The following is a 22,414-nucleotide window of genomic DNA, read 5'->3' as shown; positions in this document are numbered from 1 at the left end:
CAGCACGGATCCCGCAGTGGGGTCATTCTCAGCATCTCCCTCCATTATTTTGTTACATTCTGCTCCTTGATCCAGCATCACACAGTTCTGAGGCACATCGCCAAATGCCTTAATTCTGTCTGTAATCTGGGCTAAAGCCCTCATCGGGGGATAAAGACCACACAAAAGGAGAAATAGAGTCCTGGGAGATGTTAAAACAAGTAAACACCTTTGTGTCAGGAGAGAGAAATCGCTGATAAAGCAGATTAGCGCCTCGAGCCCTGGTGTCCCCAGATCAGAAGGCGAGCCCTGGCCGATCTTTGCAGCCAGCACGCTTCTATGATCACAGAGCTGGCGGCATGCTGGGGCCAGCCTGTTTCCCCACAGTCACTCTCCAAAGAGCAGATTATGTAGAATAACAATTTCTTTGTGGCTGTGTAATTCCCTCCGTGACCGTGGCTGTGGGCAGCTACATTGGACCTTGATGCCAGGGCCCTAGCAACCATTTAGAGAGGCCAACCAGCCCTAGCAATGGCCCCCCCATGCAAACCTCTCGGACAAGCTTTAACATCAAGTGCATGAATTAATCCCCCCCAACACGAATCCAGGGGTGCTGGCTTATTGGACTTTGTGTTTCTCCAGGCAAGGAATCGAGGGGATTCCAAGCTTCAGCCCTTTGCAACCTTCTCACAATACATTAACCCTTGGAAGGTTACTTGTAAACCAACTCAGCAGCAATTCTGCACCTGTCTGTAGGCTGAGAGATTGAAGTACTCATGGTTTGAGCACCATGAGCAAGAGCAGTGGGGTTTGGCTGGCACAGGTGAGTCATCAGATCCACTCTGAAGTGAGACATGGATGGATATGAGTGCTCTGGCACTCCCCCACCCTTCCAAGCACACAGATCCCCTCCATCTGCCATTCTGCAAAGCCAGCAGAACAGATAGACATGCACACAGCCCTTATCAAGGCTTCTGCAAAACCTTCTTCATCCTACAAGATGTATGTGTGGCCCAGAGTTGTAAGACACACAATAGAGGTATGAGGAGGAGTCAGCTGCTCTCCCAGACAAGAATCCTTGGATTACCTGTGAGATGCATAAGAATCTTCTGCCAGTTGCTCAGGCAGGAGCGAGGAGTTACTCCCAAGAGGTGAGCTACCCCAGCAAGCTCTAGGCAGCACCAGCAGCTTGGACCCTCAGCACCACCCAGGTGCTTCACTCCCAGTGTTTCTCCTTGCCTTGACACCTCACTGCAGTGGTAACCAAGCACTTCAGCAGAGTCACACCAGTTTTCCTCCCTCTGCTTACATTTCCATCCCAGGCAACAAAAATGAAAGAAAAGGCAACAACAAAAAAAAAAGGAAGCAGAAAAGAACAGGATTGGCTTTTCTCTGTAGGCATAAAATGAGCACAGATACTTGCAACTTACTGCAGCAAAGTAAACCTTGCTTTGCTGGTTTGTTAATCAGTTCAGTTCTCCTGGCCCAAGAAACAGGTCAGTCAAAGCAGCTCTCAGGTGGGATCTGCAGCCTTTGGAAACAGGAGCAGCTCTTTGGCAATTTACAGAGACAATGTGGTAGTTGCTACAGCGAAGCACTTAACCATCTGGCACCAGGGGAAAATTTACTGTGCTCTACACTGGGGACACAAAAAACCCACCAATGTGTTCTGGCATGGGCACACTTCAGGTGAAAAAGATGCAGAACACTATTAGTATTTCCCCTTTATTCAGCAGGTTAAGGTGTCTCTGGACAGCTATCACCATGCCAGCTTAGCTCTATGTGCTGCAGCATACATAGCCATGCTGAACCCATGCTGGGAAGGGAATTCTGCCACCAAAACTCTTCTAGTCTTGGGATCACAAGTTAGTGCCCACAAATTGTCCACTCTTGGTTATCCCAAATAATCCCTCCCCTCAAACCTCATACCTGAACAGCTTGGGAGCAAAACTCACAGCTAATCCTTAATAACCCATAAAGGATCAAGATAACCCATGAACAGGCAACAGAACAGCAGCACCTACACCAGCACATCACCAATGGTTTCTAACAACTTAGAGAGACAAAGATACCTTCTCCGTGAGGGACAGAAAGAGATGGCATAGCTATCTTGGACCTTTTCCCCAGCAGCAGCCAAACACAGCAGGAAACAGCCATCTTCTTTAATCGGTGGTCCGTTTTTCACCTAAACACCTTTCAAATCCCAGTAGGCTGATCCTCAGTATTTCAGAGGCCCTGTCCTTGTTACAGGCTGTGAAGGTTGCTCAGGAAGTGTCTGTGAAGAGCAAGCGAGCCCAAATGTGGAAGGACCACACCATGTCCCCACCCTGCCATGCCCCTCCAGCAGTAGCAAGTAGCTGTTTCACTCCCAGGTCTTTTTCAGGCAAGCCAGGTAGTAACCTGTGCAGATGGTAGGAGCTTTGCTTGTCTTTGCACTGAACAGCCTGGGCCAGATAGTGCCCACATTCAGTCCCAGTGCTGGGTGGCACCAAGAGAAACAACTCTGCACCAGTGGAGCTCGGAGAGGCAGAATCACAAATGTGACAGTGCAAGTCTTCTGGAAATACCACTCTAGAGCAAGAACTCTCCATTTCAGCACTTTAACCACAAACCACCTGGGCCAATCCAGCACCTACAAACACACAAGTAAGCCTCAAGTGCTGAGGAATCTCATAATATTCCTAATTTTTCATACTTCCTGTTAAGCATCTAGATAGACTGAATAATATTGGCACTAATCCAATACCTGCCCACAAGGAACAGAGCCAGAGCAAATCCAGCAGCCTATTTCATCCCTAGTACAGGAAAGCTGTGTTGGCAATAGTCTCCAGACTCCTTTGTGATAGAACAAGATGTTTAAACCAAGTTGATGTGCCTGGTAAATGTATCCAACTGATGAGTCCAACAGTGAAAGGCATTTTGTTCAGACACTATAGAGAATCCTTTGATTCATCTCAATCAATTTCCAAGTTCTTCAAGACTTCTAAAAATTACTTTTTAAATCAAATATTTATTCAGGATTTCCACATTTCACTCTTTCCTTCCCATGCTAGAAATCTAGCCATGAGCATAGCTCTCCTGATACCTCCAGAAGACAGGCAGCCCGGAAGCAAAGTAAAGGGAAGAAACAGTCTGGTTTCTTTAAGTTGTTGTTCTTTTTTTAAACAGCCTCAAGTTCTATTCCTTCTCAATCACTAATATGAAGACAAAATAAGGTCAGTCATGGCAGAGCCCAGATGGTTACTTTCCAGATAACCCATGGAAAGTTGCTTCACCAAGTTAAAGTTATACATGGCCTCCCAAGCCACTGTAACTATTTGCATGGCCATAAAAGCTCAGGATCTCCCCGAGATCTTTCTCAAAGTCAGAGTCCAAAAGAAGTCTGCACCCACCTCCCTGGAACCTGCCCATTTGCTGAGTATCTTGCCCAGCTGTCTCCAGTGCACAAGAAACTACACTCCAAAAGCTGGAATGAAAAAAACATTTTTCTCCCTACCCTCAATTTCTGGTGACCCAAATTTACTACAATTGATATTATATAAATATGCAAACTCTAGGAAACTGCTGAATTTTGAACGTCTGTTGAAAACAGAGATGTGCAAAACTGAGGACAATTCACTTGCTCTGGAATCCTCATCTGTGAACTGCGATCATCCACCAAAGAGGAGAATCTACTGCACATAAGCAGATGACTGTTCAGAAACCAAAGAGAGCTGTAAACCAGTATTTCAGCCCAAATAACTATTTGAAACAAGACAGGTGGGAAACATATACTTAAAAAAAAAAAAAAAAAAGGTATAAAGAGTCCTGTTCAGTTCCAAACACTGGGATATTTGATCTGAGTATCAAACAACAAAATCCTTTTAAAAATAATTATCCCAAGTGTAGCATTTGCACAATTTCTGTCACCCAGTTAGGAGAGTGCACCAAAACCAAAGGGAAGAGCTGAGCTGCTGTTCTTCTAGGTGCTTTGCAATAGCAGCTGAGGCACTGAGGAGATGCAGCAATTTGTGCTAAGAAGGGAAAGGCTTGATCAAAAAACATCTGTATTGTACATAGGGATCCTTAGCAAAGTTATTCTTCTATCCTACCCCAAAGCTGCCCCTGCATTTAGACTAGGCTACTAATTCCTGCAGGGAGGTGTGGGATTGGATTGGGGAATTTTGAGGGAGCACATCCAAGTGAAATGGCTCAGAGATGCTGTTTCAAGTGATTTTCAGGGCAAATGCCTCTCTCTGATTCCTCAGTGCAGCTGAAGGGACTCAAGGCAGTAGGGGGGAAAGACACCAACGACGGTCTGAGATTGTGTTGAGAGGAGAGACAGAAAAGGGAGTTTTGCCTTCTTTTCTTCTGCTTTCTCTGAATTGGCCCACACACATCTTAAATGGTCCAATAAAAAGATACAATTTCTTTACCTTTCCAGCTCTGGGACCCTGTGAGTTTTTGTTGTTGGGTTCCCGTAAGGTTAAGTTCAGAGGATAAACTGACACACTGGGCTATGGGAAAAAGCCAGTTTCTTCAAATAAAGCCACAACGGTGCAAAAGAGACCCTGCTGGGGCTTTTATTTGGGAAAACAAACAGAAATGGCACCAAGCCCTTCTGCTTTACGAACCAATTTAACTATAAAACCAATGTTCTCCCTCTCGGGGGTGAGGCGGGGAGAGAGACAGGACATGACAATAGTCCAAAACCTTGAGGGGGGAAAAAAAAAGAAGATAGGACAAAAAAGGTTGTCTATCCCCTTTTCTTTCTTGTCCACGGCTCCTTTTCTTAGCACACGTGTGTTCTTGTAAAAACGATTAGATTGCAATTTGTATAACATGGTGACCCCCAAATTCAGACATTTAACCCCTTTTCTCTGCAAAGAATGTCAAGAATGTCTTCTCTGTCTTTCTTTCCAACGGGAGGAGTAGGGGGGAATTCTCAAACTGTGATTTCTTGGAGGAAGAGAAAAAGAGGGAGGCGAGGAAAAGAAGCAGGGAATTCTCAAAGCCTCTCGCCTTTCGCCCCACTTGTGTGGGAACAGGCGGCTGTATTGCTCCCTTTCTGGACAGAGCTCTGCAGGTCTCCTTTACTGGGGAGACAAAAAAATTGAGAGTCCAAATCAAAACAAAGCCATCTGTTTAAATGAGCTACCACTAGCCAGTGACAGAGGGGGTTCCTCATTCACTCCTTCCCATTCTTCTCTCTTGCCTCTGTTGATTCTCTCTCAACCCAGGGAAAAATAAAGATTACTTTTGCTTTGGCTCAGAGGGATGAAACTGATTGATGTGCTTGGAGTGTCCAGCCCCCACCCATGCTCTCTGATTGTTCAGGGCCTTGTAAAGTTGTCATAAATATGCCTGAACAAGAGTTCAAAGGCCGCAGCATGCCCTGAACATGCACACATCCAAAAGGCAGGAGCTGGCCTTATGGTCCTTTCTAGTGGGACAGGGCCAAGACTGCCATGGGGAAGAAAGGATTTAGGATAAACACCTGTATGTTCTTCCTCTTACAATGATTTTACATTTAGGTTAAGATGGATCAGAGCCCTCTTAACAAAAAGAATGGAGAAGATGCCCAGCTTATGTGAGAGAGTTCAGAAACACAGTGTCACAAAATCAAAGCCCAAGCAGAAAGCAGTAAAGAACAACAAGACCTCAGTTTTGAGAAAACATGCATACCATGGGAATACATTGCACAGACAAGACTGAAATTATCCATTATAGACAGGAGACAGAGTTCTGAACACAACAAAGTCTTCTAAAAGGGACAGTTATCCAAGGAACCATGACTTAAGAGGCTCCCGGCACCAGCAAGCTTTCTCCATAACAGGCTCAAGCTGGCCATAGGCCTGGAGTCCTGCTTCCAACAACACTCAAGAGCTCAAGGTCTGGATTGGTCATTGTGATTTAAAACTGTATTCAGCCAAGACAGAGATGCTGAGAAAGAAATGCAAGTCTGAAAGGAATAAGAAGCCTCTTTCCCACAAAACCTGGAGGAGCTTCCTTGATGAAAAAAGATGCCTGGCATATGAATCTATAGAAAAGCAGGGCTGGAAAGGGTATTCCACATCTACTGCATTAACTCTGCTGCTCCCCAAATCCTGTGAAACTGGCATCAGTGACAGGGTTACATTTGCTATTGCTTGTCTTTCCTGTTATCAGATATATGCACCCACTTCTCTGTGACTGGATAAATCCAGTTTAAATGTCTGGGTGAAAGAGACACCCCACACTTCTTGAAGTCAGTTACCTTTCCTTTTGATCTACCAACTCCAGTTCTGAATATATGTGCTTCCTTCACCCAACAGCTCCTTTGGTGATTAAATTAGAGGGTCTCGAACTTGCATAAACCTTGGACTTCAAAGTTGGGGAGAGAATGCTCTTCTGCAGAAATTATTTTAGAACACAACATTAAGAAGCCTTGAGCCAAGCCTCTACATTTAAAACTTCTATTGAAAACATTCAGCAAGACTTATAACCAAGAACTAGACCTGCAGATTTTCATTTCACTCACCTACTTCCACACAATTAAAAAACTGGAGCACAACAGAAGACAAAGTCAAGAAGGACTGGATTTAAACAGGAAATCATCAGTAGTGATCAGCTGACCATAGTGTTCAGTGCTATATGCTTCAACTCTCAATTACACTTGTTTAAGATCAGCACAGGGAGCACAAATTTTAACTCCATGGGCTCTGAAGAGCCACAGAAATGGATGCAGATCAACACAAGCTAAAAGTTGAAAAGACAGCAACTCATTCTTGCCCCCTCCACGGCCCAGACAGATGTAACCTAGCAATGGACCCATGGAAACACACACTAGAAACACAGCAGCAGCACATTAGCAAACTTCAGCCAGCTGCTTAAAGATGGTAACACTCATGCTGGCTCTTGGAAAGAAAGGGCACAATGCAACAACACTACAGGCAGAACAGATTAGTAACTTGCTCAGCAGCTGCCTGGCTACCTCAGACTCCTTCCCAACCCTCTGCTGAGGGCACCATCCATACACCTGAATCTCCCTTCTCCTCCACTCCCAAGTCCCTCTCATGAATCCTCTCCCTCCCACCTCCCCAAAAGCTGCAGACATCAAAGGCACCTGCCTTGAACACCTGAAGAGCAGGGGGGCCTGACAGTCAAGAAATGCAACTCTGTATCTTCCCCTTCCATGCACTATTTTTTTCTTCATCTCTTTGAAAAAGGTGGCAGAGATAAATGGAGAACAAAGAAACAAGAAAAAGCCTCAGCTCTGGCCCACACCCTGCCTATTACTTAAGGGGGAAGGAACTCTTCCGAAAGAGGAGGAAAAAAATGTGCTCTGACACAATGGCTCAAAAGGCCAGGCAGCAAACCGGGCCACTTTGTACTGCTAACAAGGGAAACCTAATTACAGGAAGAGGGCAAAGAGGGACAGATAAAAGGGATACAAAATTTCAACATCTGTTGCCATAAAGGGATAAGAAGTGGGGAAACGCAAAGTGTCAGTTTGGTGTCAGTGACGGCATAAAGCTACTTTCAAAGGGCTCAGGAGCAGGAGAAAAACCGAACAAGAAATTAGAGGGTTCTTAAAAAAAAAAAAAAAAAAAAAAAAAAAAAAAACCAAAAAAAAAAAAAAACAGAAAACAAACAAACAAAATCCCCACTCTGCCAAAAATACCTTCAAAAGGGGGGAGGAGTTGGACAAAGACTGGCTATTTAAAAGGCAGAGGATCTGGGTGGCTTGCAGGGCACAGCTAACTTTGGTTGTTTTCAGAGCTCTTGTGCCCTGCAGCATGTCATGTCACAGGAAAGAACACTGTAGGATTTGTGCATTTAAAGTGTTTATAGCATGAAGACTACCATGTAAGACAGATCACTGGTCCATTTCAAATATCAAGCTTTGCAGAATAACTCCAAAAGCTGCTGCAAAGAGACCTCTGGATTATTCTATCTTACGGAGAAGCATCCTTGAGACAGGGGCATTTGTCACTTAATGACATGCAAGACCACCCCAATAACATGGGAAGCAACAGTTCTCTGCAGGCAAATGACAAATGCTGGCCTTGGAGCTGTCAGTGGTGCATGACCCTCATCTTCCAAGGAGTTAAAACTCCCAAAGGCAATAGAAAGAAGAAAAAAGAGGAGGAGGATCTGAATAAGGTTTCCTTTTCTCTTGCTTGCCATTAAGTGGCTGTTCTGTTGAGCCACACACTCACACTGGCAAACAAGACAGGACGGTCTGAATAGAGAAAGGCAGAAGTGAGCAGAGGAACCTGACCTGCAAGAGGGGCAGCTGCCATCATATCCTTCACTAAAGGAAGGACAAGGGTACTTGGAAGAGGACAAGGAGTCAGCAAGCTCTGATCCTTGATGCAAGGACACAGGTTAGTATCGTGTGGCCCATATCGCTCAGTGTTCCCCTTGCAGGCCTCTAATCACTGAACTTACAGCTGCTTTTACATACACACACCTTGATCCAGAGTGGGAATTAGTGCACAGCAACTTCCCCACATCTAAAAGCAATCAGATGGCACAGGGTAGCATGTGAGGGGTGAGAGATGTCCTCCACAAGTGCAGCTAGCCAGCTTCAAAAGCATATGAAAAAAATCTAAATCCTCTTTCATTACAGGAGACAGGGCCAGGTGTAGCAGCAGCTGGAATTTCAGCCATCAGAGACAGTGTTTTGGCATTATGCAGTCATTCCCCTGCTTTAGACTCCCTTGACAATTGCTTGTTGCTGCCTGTTGTGGCTTTGATCCAACGCCATCATCTCAGCAGAGTCAGAAATGAAAGACAGTTGTGGGAGCGGGATGCAGCAAGAGGTGTTTCCTTTCCCCACTAAAAATTTCCTCTGCACCAAAGCAGTCAAGCTCTTTTCAAAGCACAAGACATATTTACAGGTGAAGACATTATCCCCTTCCTCTTGGAGGGATGAGAATGGCTGCCCCAGGGTCAGGGAACAGCGAAGGTCATAAATACAAAACATACCATGACCAACAGTGACAAGCACCAGCCAAGGACTTATCTGGCCTGGAACTAAGATGATCAGTACACAAAAGGTTATTTAAGCTTTAAATCCTTTTGTAGCACGTTCCAGATCTCAGCTGTTGGGTAAAAAGACCACCTACCCCAATGGAAGAGAATGGCACAGAAACTGCTGTAATGTTACTTACTCACCCCTCTGATGCAAAGAAAACTCCCCTAACTGAACCAGCTGATCCTGGACAGCACTAAACACCTCAGTGGTGCTAAGGATCCTCTGGTTTTCCAGAACACATCTTATGCATCATTCCACCCTTCCCAATTTTTTTTTTTTTTTTTTTGACAGAAATTACCTGGATTCTGTTCTTAGACATCCTTGCCATGTTCAGCCTCTTCGGGGCAGCCTCTGGGCCCTTTTGTGGCCACAAGAAAAGGGTAAGCAGTGAACTCAAAAGGCCCTGGCTCTGACTGCCAGATGTTATCAGGACACATTAAGCTCAGGAGGAGTTTTTAAGTCCTAGGTGGCTCTAAGATTTTAAGTTTTCATGCCACACTCTCAATCCTGGAGTCTGACCAGGGAGACAACTTTCAAAAAGCCTAAAAGGAACAGAAGCATTCCCTACAAGATCCCTTCTGGCAGTCACTGGAGCCTTTGAAGATGGATCTGCTGGGAAGATGAACAGTTTATGGAGAGTCAAGACCTGGAAGGACAGCTCTGTACTCCCTTTCTATGAATAGTAACATCAAGCTTCACATGCTAGAGTCCCAGCCATGCTTTCTACTCAGCCTCCCACCCTGCACATGCTGATGAGTCTACCAGCTCACACACAGGTCCCTGCAGAGGAAAAGACCCAGTGGCATGGTGCATTCCAGCTGTGACAGGTGAAGAGGGAAGAATAAGTTTGACACTCTAGCCATTTCAACAGAGGCCCAGTGGCCTAGGTTGCCTTGGCTTTTTTATTTGCCTGTCACTCAGGCTTTTACATTATTGAAAGATCAAACTCCGCTGTGCTTGTTCATTACCTTAATCCTATTTTCTACACAGCTTTATTATCTCTTCAGGCTTCCTTGGGAAAGGCTGTCAGAAAGGTTGGGGCAGGGGGGAGAGGGTTGCCCATCTCCTCACCCCTGTCAGATGCCTCTATTCAAGAACAGCCAGAAGACTTGACGGGCAGGGGTATCACAGCACAGCCTGCATCCTTCTGGGGTACTCCAAAGGCACCACTGGATGGATCACTAAGAAATATGCACCATAACTAATGCACTGGAGTTCTTTCCTGCTCCAGCTTGTCCTTGTAGGATGCATTGTTGGAAAGTATTTTTGTTACTTCAGAGAAAAAAACTGCTGGTTTAAATTTGTATTTGATAGAGTTGACTTAAACAATCTAAACTATTTAAACCATAGATTAGAAGGTAACTGGTCTCAGACCTACCCTGTGCCCACACCAATCCTCCTCCATCCCCTTTCCCCAAATACAGCTCTACTGATATCCCTCAGGCCCCTTCTGCCATTGCTCACCTCACTTCTGACAGCACTCCTTTGGATAATCTGGGCCATGCCACTCCTACCCAGAGCGTCCTAGTCCTGGAAGGCAGGGCTGCCATTCCAATAATCCTGTGAAATATTTGCTATCTGTCCATCACTACACTAAGACCCTCAGGCTGAGAGTTTCAAATTTGTCAGCAGCTGAGTTCTCACATCAAGATTTGAGAACATTTCCCCAGTTGCTAAGGTCAGCACCTTCACCAAACAGGAACTACTCAAAGACCCCAAATCAGAGGCCACAGCAATTAACTTCCTCAGTGCTCATTAGGACAAAGAGAAGACAAGGAGCCTAAGTCACTTCCATAGATAACCTGTTGCCACACATCACCTCTCTGAGCTACTGGAATTGCCAGGCAGGACAAGGTGACTTCAGAGCCTGTGTTTGCCTGTGGCTTCCCAGCACCAAAGAGAAATGGGTGAATGGGAGGATAAGGATCACCTTCCTCCTCTCCTCTGGCTGAGGCATCAACAGAGACAGATGAAAAGGAGGGTGTAATGGGTATATTTTGACTGTATACAGGTAATGGGAAGAAACCAGGATGGCTGTGCCATCAACTGGAAAAGCTGAGAAGAAAAGCCAAGTTACTGAACCAGAACCACCCTCCACATACCCCTTTCCACACCAGTTTGCTTTGTCCCCCACTCCTCAACACATCTCATCTTCTATCATCCCTTGCCTCCATTGACAACATGAATAATACCCTTTTGCAGCATTTACAATATTGCATTGATATTCACTTTTCTTGTCAAGCCCCTCCCTGTAACCTGGAAGCTCACTCACCTCTCAAGGTCCCAGATTCTCAGAGGTGAGATGTGTCCACAGCAGGCTGTCCCTGTCACAAATGAGCTGTTTAAAAAAAACAAAGAAACAAACAAAAAACACTTACTAATCCTCATGTTCTGAAGAAAGTGCATGAGCAAGACAGAAAACAGATTACAAGACAGACTTTGAATTCTGGTTCAAGATTATTTCAGCATGTGCCACCATATTTCACAAGGGACAGGCAGCAGCAAAGGGAGAGCTGCCAAAGGACTCTCACTAGCTGAGCTTCCCAGATGCAGCAGGTCACAACTGCAGAGAATTGGCAGGACATAAAATGTATTTGTAAATACAAAGGGAAAACCTAAACAGGAACATCTGTAAACAACATTTTCAAGTGGGTCAGTACAGTACTTAGCATGTTTCATATACAGTCAGTGCTGTAAGCTGCAGAAAGACCCCATGGAAAATTTACTGTTATTTCCTACTTCATGTCTCACTTCTGCTTGTTGGCAACTTCTGAGTACAATCATGAACTGGCTGCAGCATCACAGGCCTAAAGAATCACAGAATAGAGGTCTCTGGTCCAGCCTGCTCAAAGCAGGGCCAGTTTCAAAGCTGGATCAGGTTGCCCTCCCCAATGCTCAGACACTCTGTAAGAGGCAGCAATATTTGGCTCCATTTACATCCTCCAGCAGGGCCCATTCCAAAGTCGTCTTGGCAATGTTACGTCCCTGCTGCACATGCTGGCTCCAGAGGTCACCTGACACCCACTGGCCTCATACTAGTTCATAAGACAGAACAAATCCTTAAAATCAAGCGTGAGGAACATGGGTGCTGTGCTCTCCAAACCACACTGCTTGTTTTGTGCCAGCTGCCCATTCTCAGTCCAAATAAGAGGAAGCAGCTCATCCAAGGATTTCTAAGTTACAAATTACCTCTCATAAAGCCATATTTATTGCAGCTACTGAGAATAAAATGCCAAAACTACGTTTAAGTCAATGCAACAAGGATGGCATGAACACAGGAAATGGAACCTACTTTAAATAAAAGCCATTTCAATGCTTTGCCTAAACAACTTTTGCAGTAGGATACAGAGCTAACAGCTGAAACATGAAAGCAAAATAAGAAAACAATGTCATGTCTATAAAAATAGCAGTTAGAGTAGTTTTTAACATTTCTTTGATCCTCTACAGTATTCTTTCTTTGGTAGTCAAGGTGTCTGCAAGCTTCTATTGTACCAGGAATGGATTCTTGCAGCAGCCTTGACTTCTGTGAGAAGCACTACTGCTGCTGCAAGAAGGCACTCAGCAGCCAAGTGGTGAACACAGGCTTAACTCAATCAAAGCCAGAGAAGGACCAGATGGAAGCAAGACTGGAACTCAGGACTCCTCCTACTCCTTTCTCTGTGGTTTAGCTGAGCAACTGGTTTCTCCAAACAATAAGGCCAAAGCAGCACTGATAAAACACTCTGCAAAAGAGGCAAGCAGATAACATAAAACCATCAAACCACACCATGGAGGTGTCCACAAGTTCTGTGAGCTTAGCTGCCCTTTAGGCTAGAAAAGGCCTGCAGAAGTAGAGCTATTTCAAAGTGTCTCCAACCAGGATGTCTTACATGCAAAATTCCAGGTTCATTGGCAGTGCACATGCAATCAGCCAAAGCACCTGTAGCACTGGGCTGTCCCTACAGCCAGGTGCTGCAGAGTGCTCACATTCCTCTTCTCCATGTAAGTCCCTGACCAAAGTCTGAGAGTCTATGGAAAATCCAATTCCTGTTGCTGTGCAGCAGCTACCATGATCAATTAAGAAAGTGTGCAGCATTTCATCTTTGGAAACATGGTTTCTGCTCAATGCCTACCTTCTCTCCACCATAGTCCAGGACAGGAGGGAACATTTCTCTTTTGCCAATGGCACCCACCTCAGAGGAAAACAAGCAAAAGACACCCACTTTGGCAGCTTGTCGGTCAAGCCCCACGTCTGGAAAGCAGCACTTTGGTCAGGAGGTCCCCCTGCTACAAAGCTAGGTGTTGGGTTTTGTCCCCCCTCCCCAGCCATAATCCATTAATAACTACTAAAGTCAATTACTGTGGTTAGAAACACAATAGCAGTCAGGGAGTCAGTCAAGCAGGCAATTGGGTGCTTAAGAATTTTCTTTTGGGGGACAAACTGACTCTGTCCCAGCAGAGAACGCTCTCACGTGGGAGACAGATCCCTTTGTGCAGAAGGTATGCACAAGGCTTTGATGGTTGCCACAGGTCTAAATTACCATGGAGGCACACCAATTGGGAGAAAAAGGTGGGAGGAACAGCTAGGTTTAATCCTCCCTCATGCTGTCAGTTCTGGACTTCAGCTTTCCCTCCTTGGTCCTTACCCCCCACTCCTCAGAGAGAAAAAGAAAAAAAAAAAAAAAAAAAAGAGAGAGAAAAAAGCATTAGATAAAGAGATTTTTCTCCAGCATCGAATACAGGCCTCAGGGCCACAAACAAGTCTCTTCTGGGTAAAGCTGACTCCATTCAGTCAACAGGAATTTTGTCTCATACTTCAGTGGGATCAGGTTTGCAGGCCTTATCTTTAACAGCCTGAGCCCATTAGCAAGCAAAGATAAGACTTCTCCCACAAGAGCAGGCCACCTTCACTGCAGCACTAGAATGCAGCATTCACAAGACAATGTGCACAAGAAGAGGTACCAATAAGAAATTCTTGAAGCCTGAGAGTGAACTGACCCTAAAGTCTGGATTCCAGGGCATGATACAGGGCCCCTCACCTTGAGTCTGATCTGCAGGCACACACCTTGAAGCCTCAGGTGTCTCATAACTGGGAGCCTCTCACAGGTGACAGTTTTACTTCAGGCAAAAGAGCAACAGAAGTCAGCTCTCCTATGTCTAAACCAACATGCAGCTCTCCTATGTCTAAACCAACATGTAAAGCTTGGCTCCAAAACTTCTGAAACCTCATTTAGTGTGGAAGATCAGGCTGAAGCCTTCTATCAGGCTTGCTTCTTTTCTATCTTCAACAAGGCTCTTTTGTCTTAGAGAGCACAGAGCACACATAAGAAAACACTCCAACTTAGAAAAGTGCAGCTTTTTCACAACCATTATTGCCAGCTGCCCAAGAGAAATGACTGAAGCTGAGTTATTAGCTTATAGAGTGTCATTCATTTTGCCACATTGCATTCTACAGCAAGACTGAGGAGAGACTAGATTGGGAAGAGGGGAGTACAGGACACCCTAAATATATTAATGCAGGCATGACTCATCTACCTGAAGTATATACAACACGCTGATGTGCACTGACTCTGATCAGATGCATCTACATCCACAATAAAAACTGCTATGGCCAGTCTCCAGATGGCCTTGGAGATGTAAAGCCCCTTCCCCACTACGCTTCCTTCTGTCCTTTGAAAGCTGCTGGCTACCACGAATACAAGCTCCCCCTAATAGGCCCTTCTAAGGGGAAAAAAAGCACCAATCTAGGTCTTCCATAACAGGGCATGTTGTCCTCACAGGGATCCCCTAGGAACTAAAATCAAGCCAAAAACCAAACCAGAAAGGCAAGAATTTTGCACACCATTGAGATACACATACTTCATAAACAGCATATTTTTGTTGTCCAACACAAGGAATCTTCCAACTCATCTGATACTTTGATGCCCTCTTTATTTATTTGAAACTCCCTACTGACAGAGAGGAGAGGAATAAACAAGAGGGAAAAAAAAAAAAAAAACAACAGAACAACCAAGAGCCTGCCTCTCCAGAAGCCAGACCTTCTCTCTGCTGCAGAAGAGATGTTCATTACACATCATTCCCCCACAACAGACGCTGGGCCAGGAAATGAAAGAGAGCACACATCCTGGCAGTGCTGTTGGAAGAAACACAAGAACTCTCCATCTGACTGAACTGTGGTTGTTGAAGATCCCATGGCATTTCTGGCAACAACAGTAGTGCTCTGGCTACACTCCAGCTGCAATAATCCCATAGCTGCTCCCAAGGTGCCAACTACAGTTTGACTCATGTAGCATCCCTCTTTACCCCATCCTAGCCAGACCACTGCCAGATGTGAACAAACCAGAGGAACAGAGATAGATGCCCATTAGTCCTTTTGGAAAGAAGCTGTTTATTTTGAGGCTTGGAAGCAGTATCAGCTCCAGAAACACAAGTCACATTGAACCACACATATTTTCCCCATGATCAACTCAGCCTCCAGAGTGGGTCCTGCTTGAGCTGGGAATCCTGCAATGCAAAGTCATTGAAGGAACCTGGGTAAAACAGGTCATTTCCCATCTCAATACATCTCTGTGCCCCAGGCTTGCGCCCTTCCCTGTACTGTAAACAGATTGCTTCTCTAGTTCTATTCTGCTCTTCAGGGATTTCAAATCCAGAATCTGCTTGACACGTGCAAGAGCCCATTCCTTCCTCCTGGCGCTCTCCCCCGCCCCCTGGAATTGGACATCGTTGTTCCATTTTGGAAACTATTATATATGGAGACTCGCTGGACTGGGAAACAAAGAAGTTATTACTTGACAGAGCCCTGCAGCTGGGAATGTGGAAGGTGGGGGGAGAAAAGGGGGAAACCAAGGGAGACAGGATGGGGCGGTTGGTAGCAGTGTTATGGAAGCGATCAACAGAAAGGACAGCTCAAAGATGGGAAACATCTACTTTAAAAAGTCTCAAGTGAGATGAGAAAAGAAGGAGAAGAGAAAGCAAGTCCAAAAGGGAGATAGGAGAAGAGAGAGAGCAGTTGGTGCCGACGGTGCCGCGGGTTAAACACACGGGTCTGTGGGTTTGTGTAGCCTTTGATTCAGCCCTGACACGCTTTGGCAAGGGAGGCCACCGGAGCTGTCAAATCCTTCACCAACGTGCCCATCAATTGTATTCAGCTCTCCCCGACCCGCACTGGCATTTTAATTACTGTTGGGTAAACTAATTTGTACAAATGAAGGCAACTCTGCCTAATAGAATATGCAAGCTCTCTGACCTCTGACAGGCGATGACACAAGATACAAAGGAGGCAGAGGAAGGCTTTTTATCAGAGCCTTATTACTCTCTATTACTCCAATTAGTTAAGCTCCAGTGCTCCTAATTGGGGGAAAAAATTGCAATTAAATCAATTTTTGATGGGCTGAAAGTGGGTTACCGAACCGCCCTGCCTGTGAAACACTGATATTATAGCAGCAAAGGTCAAAGTCTTTGTCGGCACCTGTGGGGCCCCCACCTCCCCTCTCCAAGCCCCTCTGTGCCCCCCCAACACACACACTCAGCTCGCTAAGGCGAATCATTAGAACATGTCATGTCTTATCGCGGCCGCCACCATCCCGCCAGCCTCATCAGTTGACATCATTATGAAAGGTAACTCCTCCGGCATGAATACAGTGCTAAGGTCACACAAACTTGATGGAGTCCCCGCTGAAGAGCAGATGCAACAGTAACAACATTGTGAAGGGGAGAGGAGGAGGTCAGAAACCCAGCACGGGGAGTTTTGCCACCTCCACATGAGACTTCTCCAACAGACCAGATCCACACAAAGGGGGAGAGACAGAGTGCAGGGGAGCAAGTGCTCCTTCTGCAGGGGCATTTAATTTGCAAGGAGAAAAAAAAAATAGCACAGCATCAGTTTAGCATCTTCTTTATGAGCAAGCAGGTACCACAAATATGCAAGAAATCCCATCTGCCTTAGATTCAGGCAATGCTGGACAAACCCAGGACTGGGTGGTCATGCTGGGCTGGTGTTGCCCCTTCACTGTCCTAGACCAGTTCCTTTAGCTGTACTTTGTACTTCTCATAGGATGACCAGAGACCTGAACCAAGCATCTTCAGTATCTCAGAAGTCAAGCCAGCTGGATTATATGTTAACATTCTGTAACCATAAATTCAACAAAAATCAACAGGTAAGACAGCACCTAAAGCTCACCCTGAGCAAGCAGAAGATAACCACTGCAGCACAGCCTCACCTTTGTTGAATAACCTTACTGAAAAGACCCAGCAACTGAAGGCAAATAGCCAGGCTTGTTCCAGAAACAGACTGGAAAGCTCTGGCAGGTTTGCTGCTGCTTCTTTGAGCTCACGTGCATGCTACAGCATCCCCCAAGGCACCAGTCAACTCAGAATTAAATTATGCTCCTGATATACCTCATAAATGTCACACAGAGAAGGTACAGAAGAGCTCTGCCACACCCCATCATGGACTCAGCACAGAGAGAAAACAAAATGCATAGAGAAGACCATGAACCCTGCAACACTGACAACCACTACTTCCCCAAGAAGAAATCTTGTGCTCTTGCAAGGAGCACCAATGACACATGCATGAACAGATGCACTAATAACTCATTCACATGCCACCTCAAGTGGACCACTGAAAAGTGGTCCCAAAAAGACAGCATTTACATTTTGTCCTGAAGGGCACTGTAGAGATGCTGGATTGAAATATGAAGTCACATCTGAGGCAGAACTCCAGCTCACGAGATAGAAGAAATGCTCATGTCACTTCCTCCCATCTCATACACTTCATGCCTCATGACAGAGGGAACATCAGCTTCACCTCTCCAACCTCCCTCCTTGGCCTCTAACTTCATGTCTTCCTCCAGACTTCAGAGATACTCAGGCTGAAGAGCAAAAAAAGCTTTTCTTATTCACATAAGCCCAATTCCTGGCATGGTAGACAGATCACTCCTACTCTAGCAAGCTGCTTTAGCAGGTGTCCAACCTAGACACCTCCATCCTGCCTTCACTTCTTTGCAGTTTCACCCCATACTCTGTGCCCAAGTTACCTGCAACCTTGATCAGTGTCCCTTCAGCAGCCCTGCAGCAGGTAAGTTCTGTGAAAACAAGCCACCAGACAGAGAGCACAATCCTCATTTCTGGAAAAAAACTGAGCTCAATGACATAAAGACAAAGATTCCAGACAGGACAAACACATGCACACTCTTCCACAATACAGTATTGAATGGAAAATACCCTTGATTAGAAACTAGTGATTCAATCCACAAAACAGTCCTGATGTTCCTAGGCATGTTCACATCTAAATATCAATGCTTTCCCCACTACTCCACATGACACACACTTTTAGGAAGATACAAATGTTCAAAAGAGGACTACATTCAGATTAGCTCTATAAGAGTTGATTTAGGATCTGGAGTGTTCCTGTACAAGAGGAATATTGGAACAGTGCTTTTCACAATGCTGCTGTCATTTTTCAGAACTTCAAACAGAACTGCTTTTGTAGCTACAAGTATTTGACATCAACCTGCTCTTTTATTAAAAGTCTTGAAAATCTATTTTTAACAATGCAAAGTACATATTTACATGCTATGTCTAACAATCTTTATCTTTCCTCATTTCCCAAACCTCTGGGCTTGCCAGGCATGGAGTAGTTGTTCATGCAGAGGTCTTTGTACAGAAATTCCTTATCACTCTTGAGACCAAATTTAAATCCCAAATGATGCTCAAGTTATTACTGTGATTACAGGAAAAAAGAGACTCCTTAGCCATAACAGAAATTTAATCCAGAACATAATTCAGGCACTGATCTGAATAACTTGTACCAAAACTGATTTGTCTGTGCATGCCTACCAGGCCTTTCTGTGAGCAGAGCTCTCTGCAGGCAACCACTGGGGTTACATCTTAGAAGCTGAATAATAAAGAAACATGACTCAACTGAGAAATCACTTCTGAGTCTAAAATCTGGGCTGTGCAAGAGATACAGCTCTCTATTCCTACAACAGAGAGCTTTCTGTGAAAAAAGAGAAGGGGAGAAAAAAAAAGAAGAAAAAGGACAAAATCTAGAGACTTTCAGGTCAGTTTGAGACTAGGGAATTAACACCACTACAGCACAGTTACATCAGCTTATCAGTAATCAGAACAAAATCTCAAAGAAAATATTTAATGCTCAGAAGCTATAACATTAGAAATTCAAAGAAAGTGGCTACTAAGGTACATTTGTGTTTTGAGGACTTAAAGGTTTATTTGGGTTTTTTGTTTCTTTTTCAAGTGCAGGTGAAATAACCACATCTGGTGTCTCAACTTCCTTACTCACACAAAGCATTGTCCCTTCCAACATCACTACAGAAATCTCAGCCATCTGTAGCAACTTCATCCTATGCTCTACTCTTGCTCTACTCCCCAGAGCAGCCTTTCAAACACCAGTGGGCAAGACTCCTGAGAGGTACCCACCAGACAGCAAGCTCTACCTCCACACGCCATCTGCAATACAGTACATGGGAACTGCAAGATAAAATATCTTGAGAAAATTCCCTGGGCTTTTTGGAATGAATTGAAAGGAAGGAACAGGTGGAGCTGCTGACTGAGGAGCAGAAAAACATGATCCCTGGATGAGATACATGCACAGTATTAGACACTGGACACCATTTGTACCTACAGACCATCATGCACCTTGGGTAGATCTCTGAGGGCCTGGCACTCAATTCTTACCAACCTGCTCACCCACTTTCAGCCCTCACACCCATCACATTTCCCCTCTCTACTCTGATCAGTACTGATATCCTTCCCCCTCACCCCCATGGGGAAGACACCCTGAGCTCAATCCCTCCAGACCCAGCAGCCCCCTTGAGCTTGGGGCTCTGGGCCCACACACAGCCTTACAAGAAGCTCTGAACTCCAGCCCTCACTTCCTCAAAGCCTGCCCAGGTGTAAAGCTCCAGCGATTCCTTTTTCTTTGCCATTTTCCCTCCCTCCTCCCTCTCCTCCTAGCCCCACCAACATTTTCAGGCCACACAGTGAGCAGGGAGGTTGGAGTACATGAGGACCACTGCAGCAGTCGTGCTGTTTCAGGCCCCCCCAACTCAAGACAATTTCTAAGAGCCATTTCTTATCCTCCTCTCCGTGAAATGATTTCTGTTAATTGCCTGGTGGGAATCAGTTATAGGTGGGGGAGACTCTCCCCACACACACACCCTGGCCCCTAATTGGCTTATTGAAGTTTTAACGGGGCTTTCACCTGGAGAAGCTGGTAATTATTCCCTTCATTCCCCTCTTGCTCGTACCTGTAGCTTCACACTTGGGGCCTGCCTGGCTCCACGGGGGGGACTTTGTTCCCTCTAACTACAGGCCCCACACAAATGGGCCCAGCAGCAGGAAAACAGGCAAAGTGGTAATTTTCAGCCTGGCGTAATTAGCCAAGGTTCTTTCAGCCCAAACTGCTGAATGGGGAGCGGGCTGCTGGGGAGGGTGCGCCATGTGGGAATGGAGGACCGGGCAGACAAAGAGCTCTGGGGGCTCCGATGTGGGCTGAGCAAGAGGAGGGGTGGGAGCGGGACACTGCGCCTGGCACAGCTGGGGCATGGCCAGCACTGGGACACACAGCCCGGGGCATCCTTCCCCCAGCCTGTGCAACAGGCCAGTGCAGGATGCCAAAAAGCAGTCAAGGAGAAAAGAGATCCAGTGATGCACAACAGAAGCATGTGAAGGGGTGCGATGCATGATACATTCTTGAAGGCCTGGTGCAGCCTATCCTCCCAGGACAGGATTTCTAGTCTAGTACCCTCACACTGAGATTTGGAAAGGCAACAGACCCAGGGAGAATAAACTGGCCAGTGCAGGTCCCGAATAGGATAGCAGGAACTGTGAGAAGGACAGAGTGAGGACTTCTATTGCTGAGAAAAATCATCAAAAAGTAAGTCAACTCCTCCAGCATCTGCTCCAAAAGTCAGGCAACAACCATAACCAGGAGGACAGCAAAAAAGGCCCCAGGTTCTCTTTTTGCTGAGGCATCTCCCATTAGCAAACCAAAACTGTTTTTCATAGTGGGACTTCACTTGTGTCTCTCTGCTACAAGGCTTTGGTTTTGTAAAAAACTACCAGGAAACCTGCTCCACGTGTGTTCAAAAAACCTGGCCACGAGTGTATCGCTCCTGTGTTAAATCAGACTGATGTCAGATGTCCCACAAACCGGCATCCTGTGTATGGCAGGCTGCCTCTGCTGATCCTCAGAACTTGTTAGCATCTACACTTTTTTTGAATTATCACCATTGCCTTCAGGATAGAAATGCTTGTCCTGACTTGTCAGGTCTTGTAGACAAGTTAAAGCTGCTGCTCAGCTGGATTAATCATCACAGCTTCAGTGCAATGGGGTCTGGGGGATTTTTTGTTTGATTTTAAAGTTTTAAAAACTTCACCTTGTGTCTCTTATGATTGCAAAATCCTACCAGAAAGCAAGAATTGTCATAATCTAAAAGCTTGGTCCTGATTCTGCAATGAAGACCAGGTGAAGACCCAGCAGGGAAGTGAAAAGATGCCACTATTATCAAAGGACAGGTTACACTGGAGTGCTGAGCAAGCCCTAGGAGATGATGCAATTACAACAATCCTGACAACAAGGAAAGGAGACCCTCAGGGACTCCAACTGTAGGGAGGGAGCAGGCAGGCAGCACAACCCCCAGGGCACAGACTTTTAATTTCTGAGCTGCCTAAAATACAACAGTGACACAATGCTGCAGCAGGTTGCAAACTAGAGAAACAAATTGCCCGGTTCAACCCCATGATTCTGGTTTCTTTTCAGGCCATATCTATTTCTATCACATTTTATGAAAGACTCTTCCAGAAAGGATCATTTTTCAATTTCAATTCTATTTATTTCAGCCTCACCCAAGATGCCTTAAGTACTTGTCACAGATAGAGGAGGTCAGGCAGATACTGTGTGCCTTTGACCCATCAATTTTCAAGACCTTTCCTTAGAACAACTTTTGACACCTCTGGACAAAGTATGCTTGCTGTGAAATCCATGCCAGCATCTGAGCAGCAGACACCAAGAATAAACAAAAGCAGGCCCATGACCAATTTCAAGCCTGTGCAGAAAAACAGAATGAACATTCCCTGCACCAGTGGGAAAAGATATGTAATGTCATCTCTGCTCACATTTTATCACAAACCTTATGTGGTCCAGGGCTTTTCCTTCTTATAACCTCACACCCAACAAGAGGACATGTGGAATTGATTTCATATTCCAGCTGTCACTGCTTTGGAAAAAAGTCTAAATATTTGCTCATGTATAGAAAATGCTTAAAGAATCATAATGCAAAAGAAGAAAATCTCTTCTATTTATAAAATACCACCTTTCTATTTTTTAAGGTCTGGGACTGCCAAGACCAATCCTAGTATTTTTTCAGATGTGACTGGCAAAGTTTTCAGTTAACAAGTATTGTTTTAAAAATGCATGTATATATATATAGA

At 45.3% G+C, this 22,414-nt stretch overlaps 1 protein-coding gene across 2 annotated transcripts in view; it reads right to left on the bottom strand.

Moving 5' to 3' along the window:
* FBXW4 (F-box and WD repeat domain containing 4) overlaps nucleotides 1-22,414 on the bottom strand; it is a 60,094-nt gene that overhangs the window by 2,583 nt on the left and 35,097 nt on the right. Inside the window, exon 6 of one of the 2 annotated variants that reach the window (XM_058029131.1) lies at nucleotides 11,253-11,318. The exons of the other annotated variant lie outside the window; for it this stretch is intronic. Within the exon in view, the coding sequence (XP_057885114.1) occupies nucleotides 11,253-11,318 (66 nt within the window). The remainder of the gene's footprint in view (nucleotides 1-11,252; nucleotides 11,319-22,414) is intronic. 2 annotated transcript variants of the gene reach the window in all.

This window comes from Melospiza georgiana, chromosome 8 (assembly GCF_028018845.1).
Source record: "Melospiza georgiana isolate bMelGeo1 chromosome 8, bMelGeo1.pri, whole genome shotgun sequence".
NCBI classification, from domain to species: Eukaryota; Metazoa; Chordata; class Aves; order Passeriformes; family Passerellidae; genus Melospiza; species Melospiza georgiana.
This window is presented reverse-complemented; position numbering and strand designations above follow the sequence as displayed.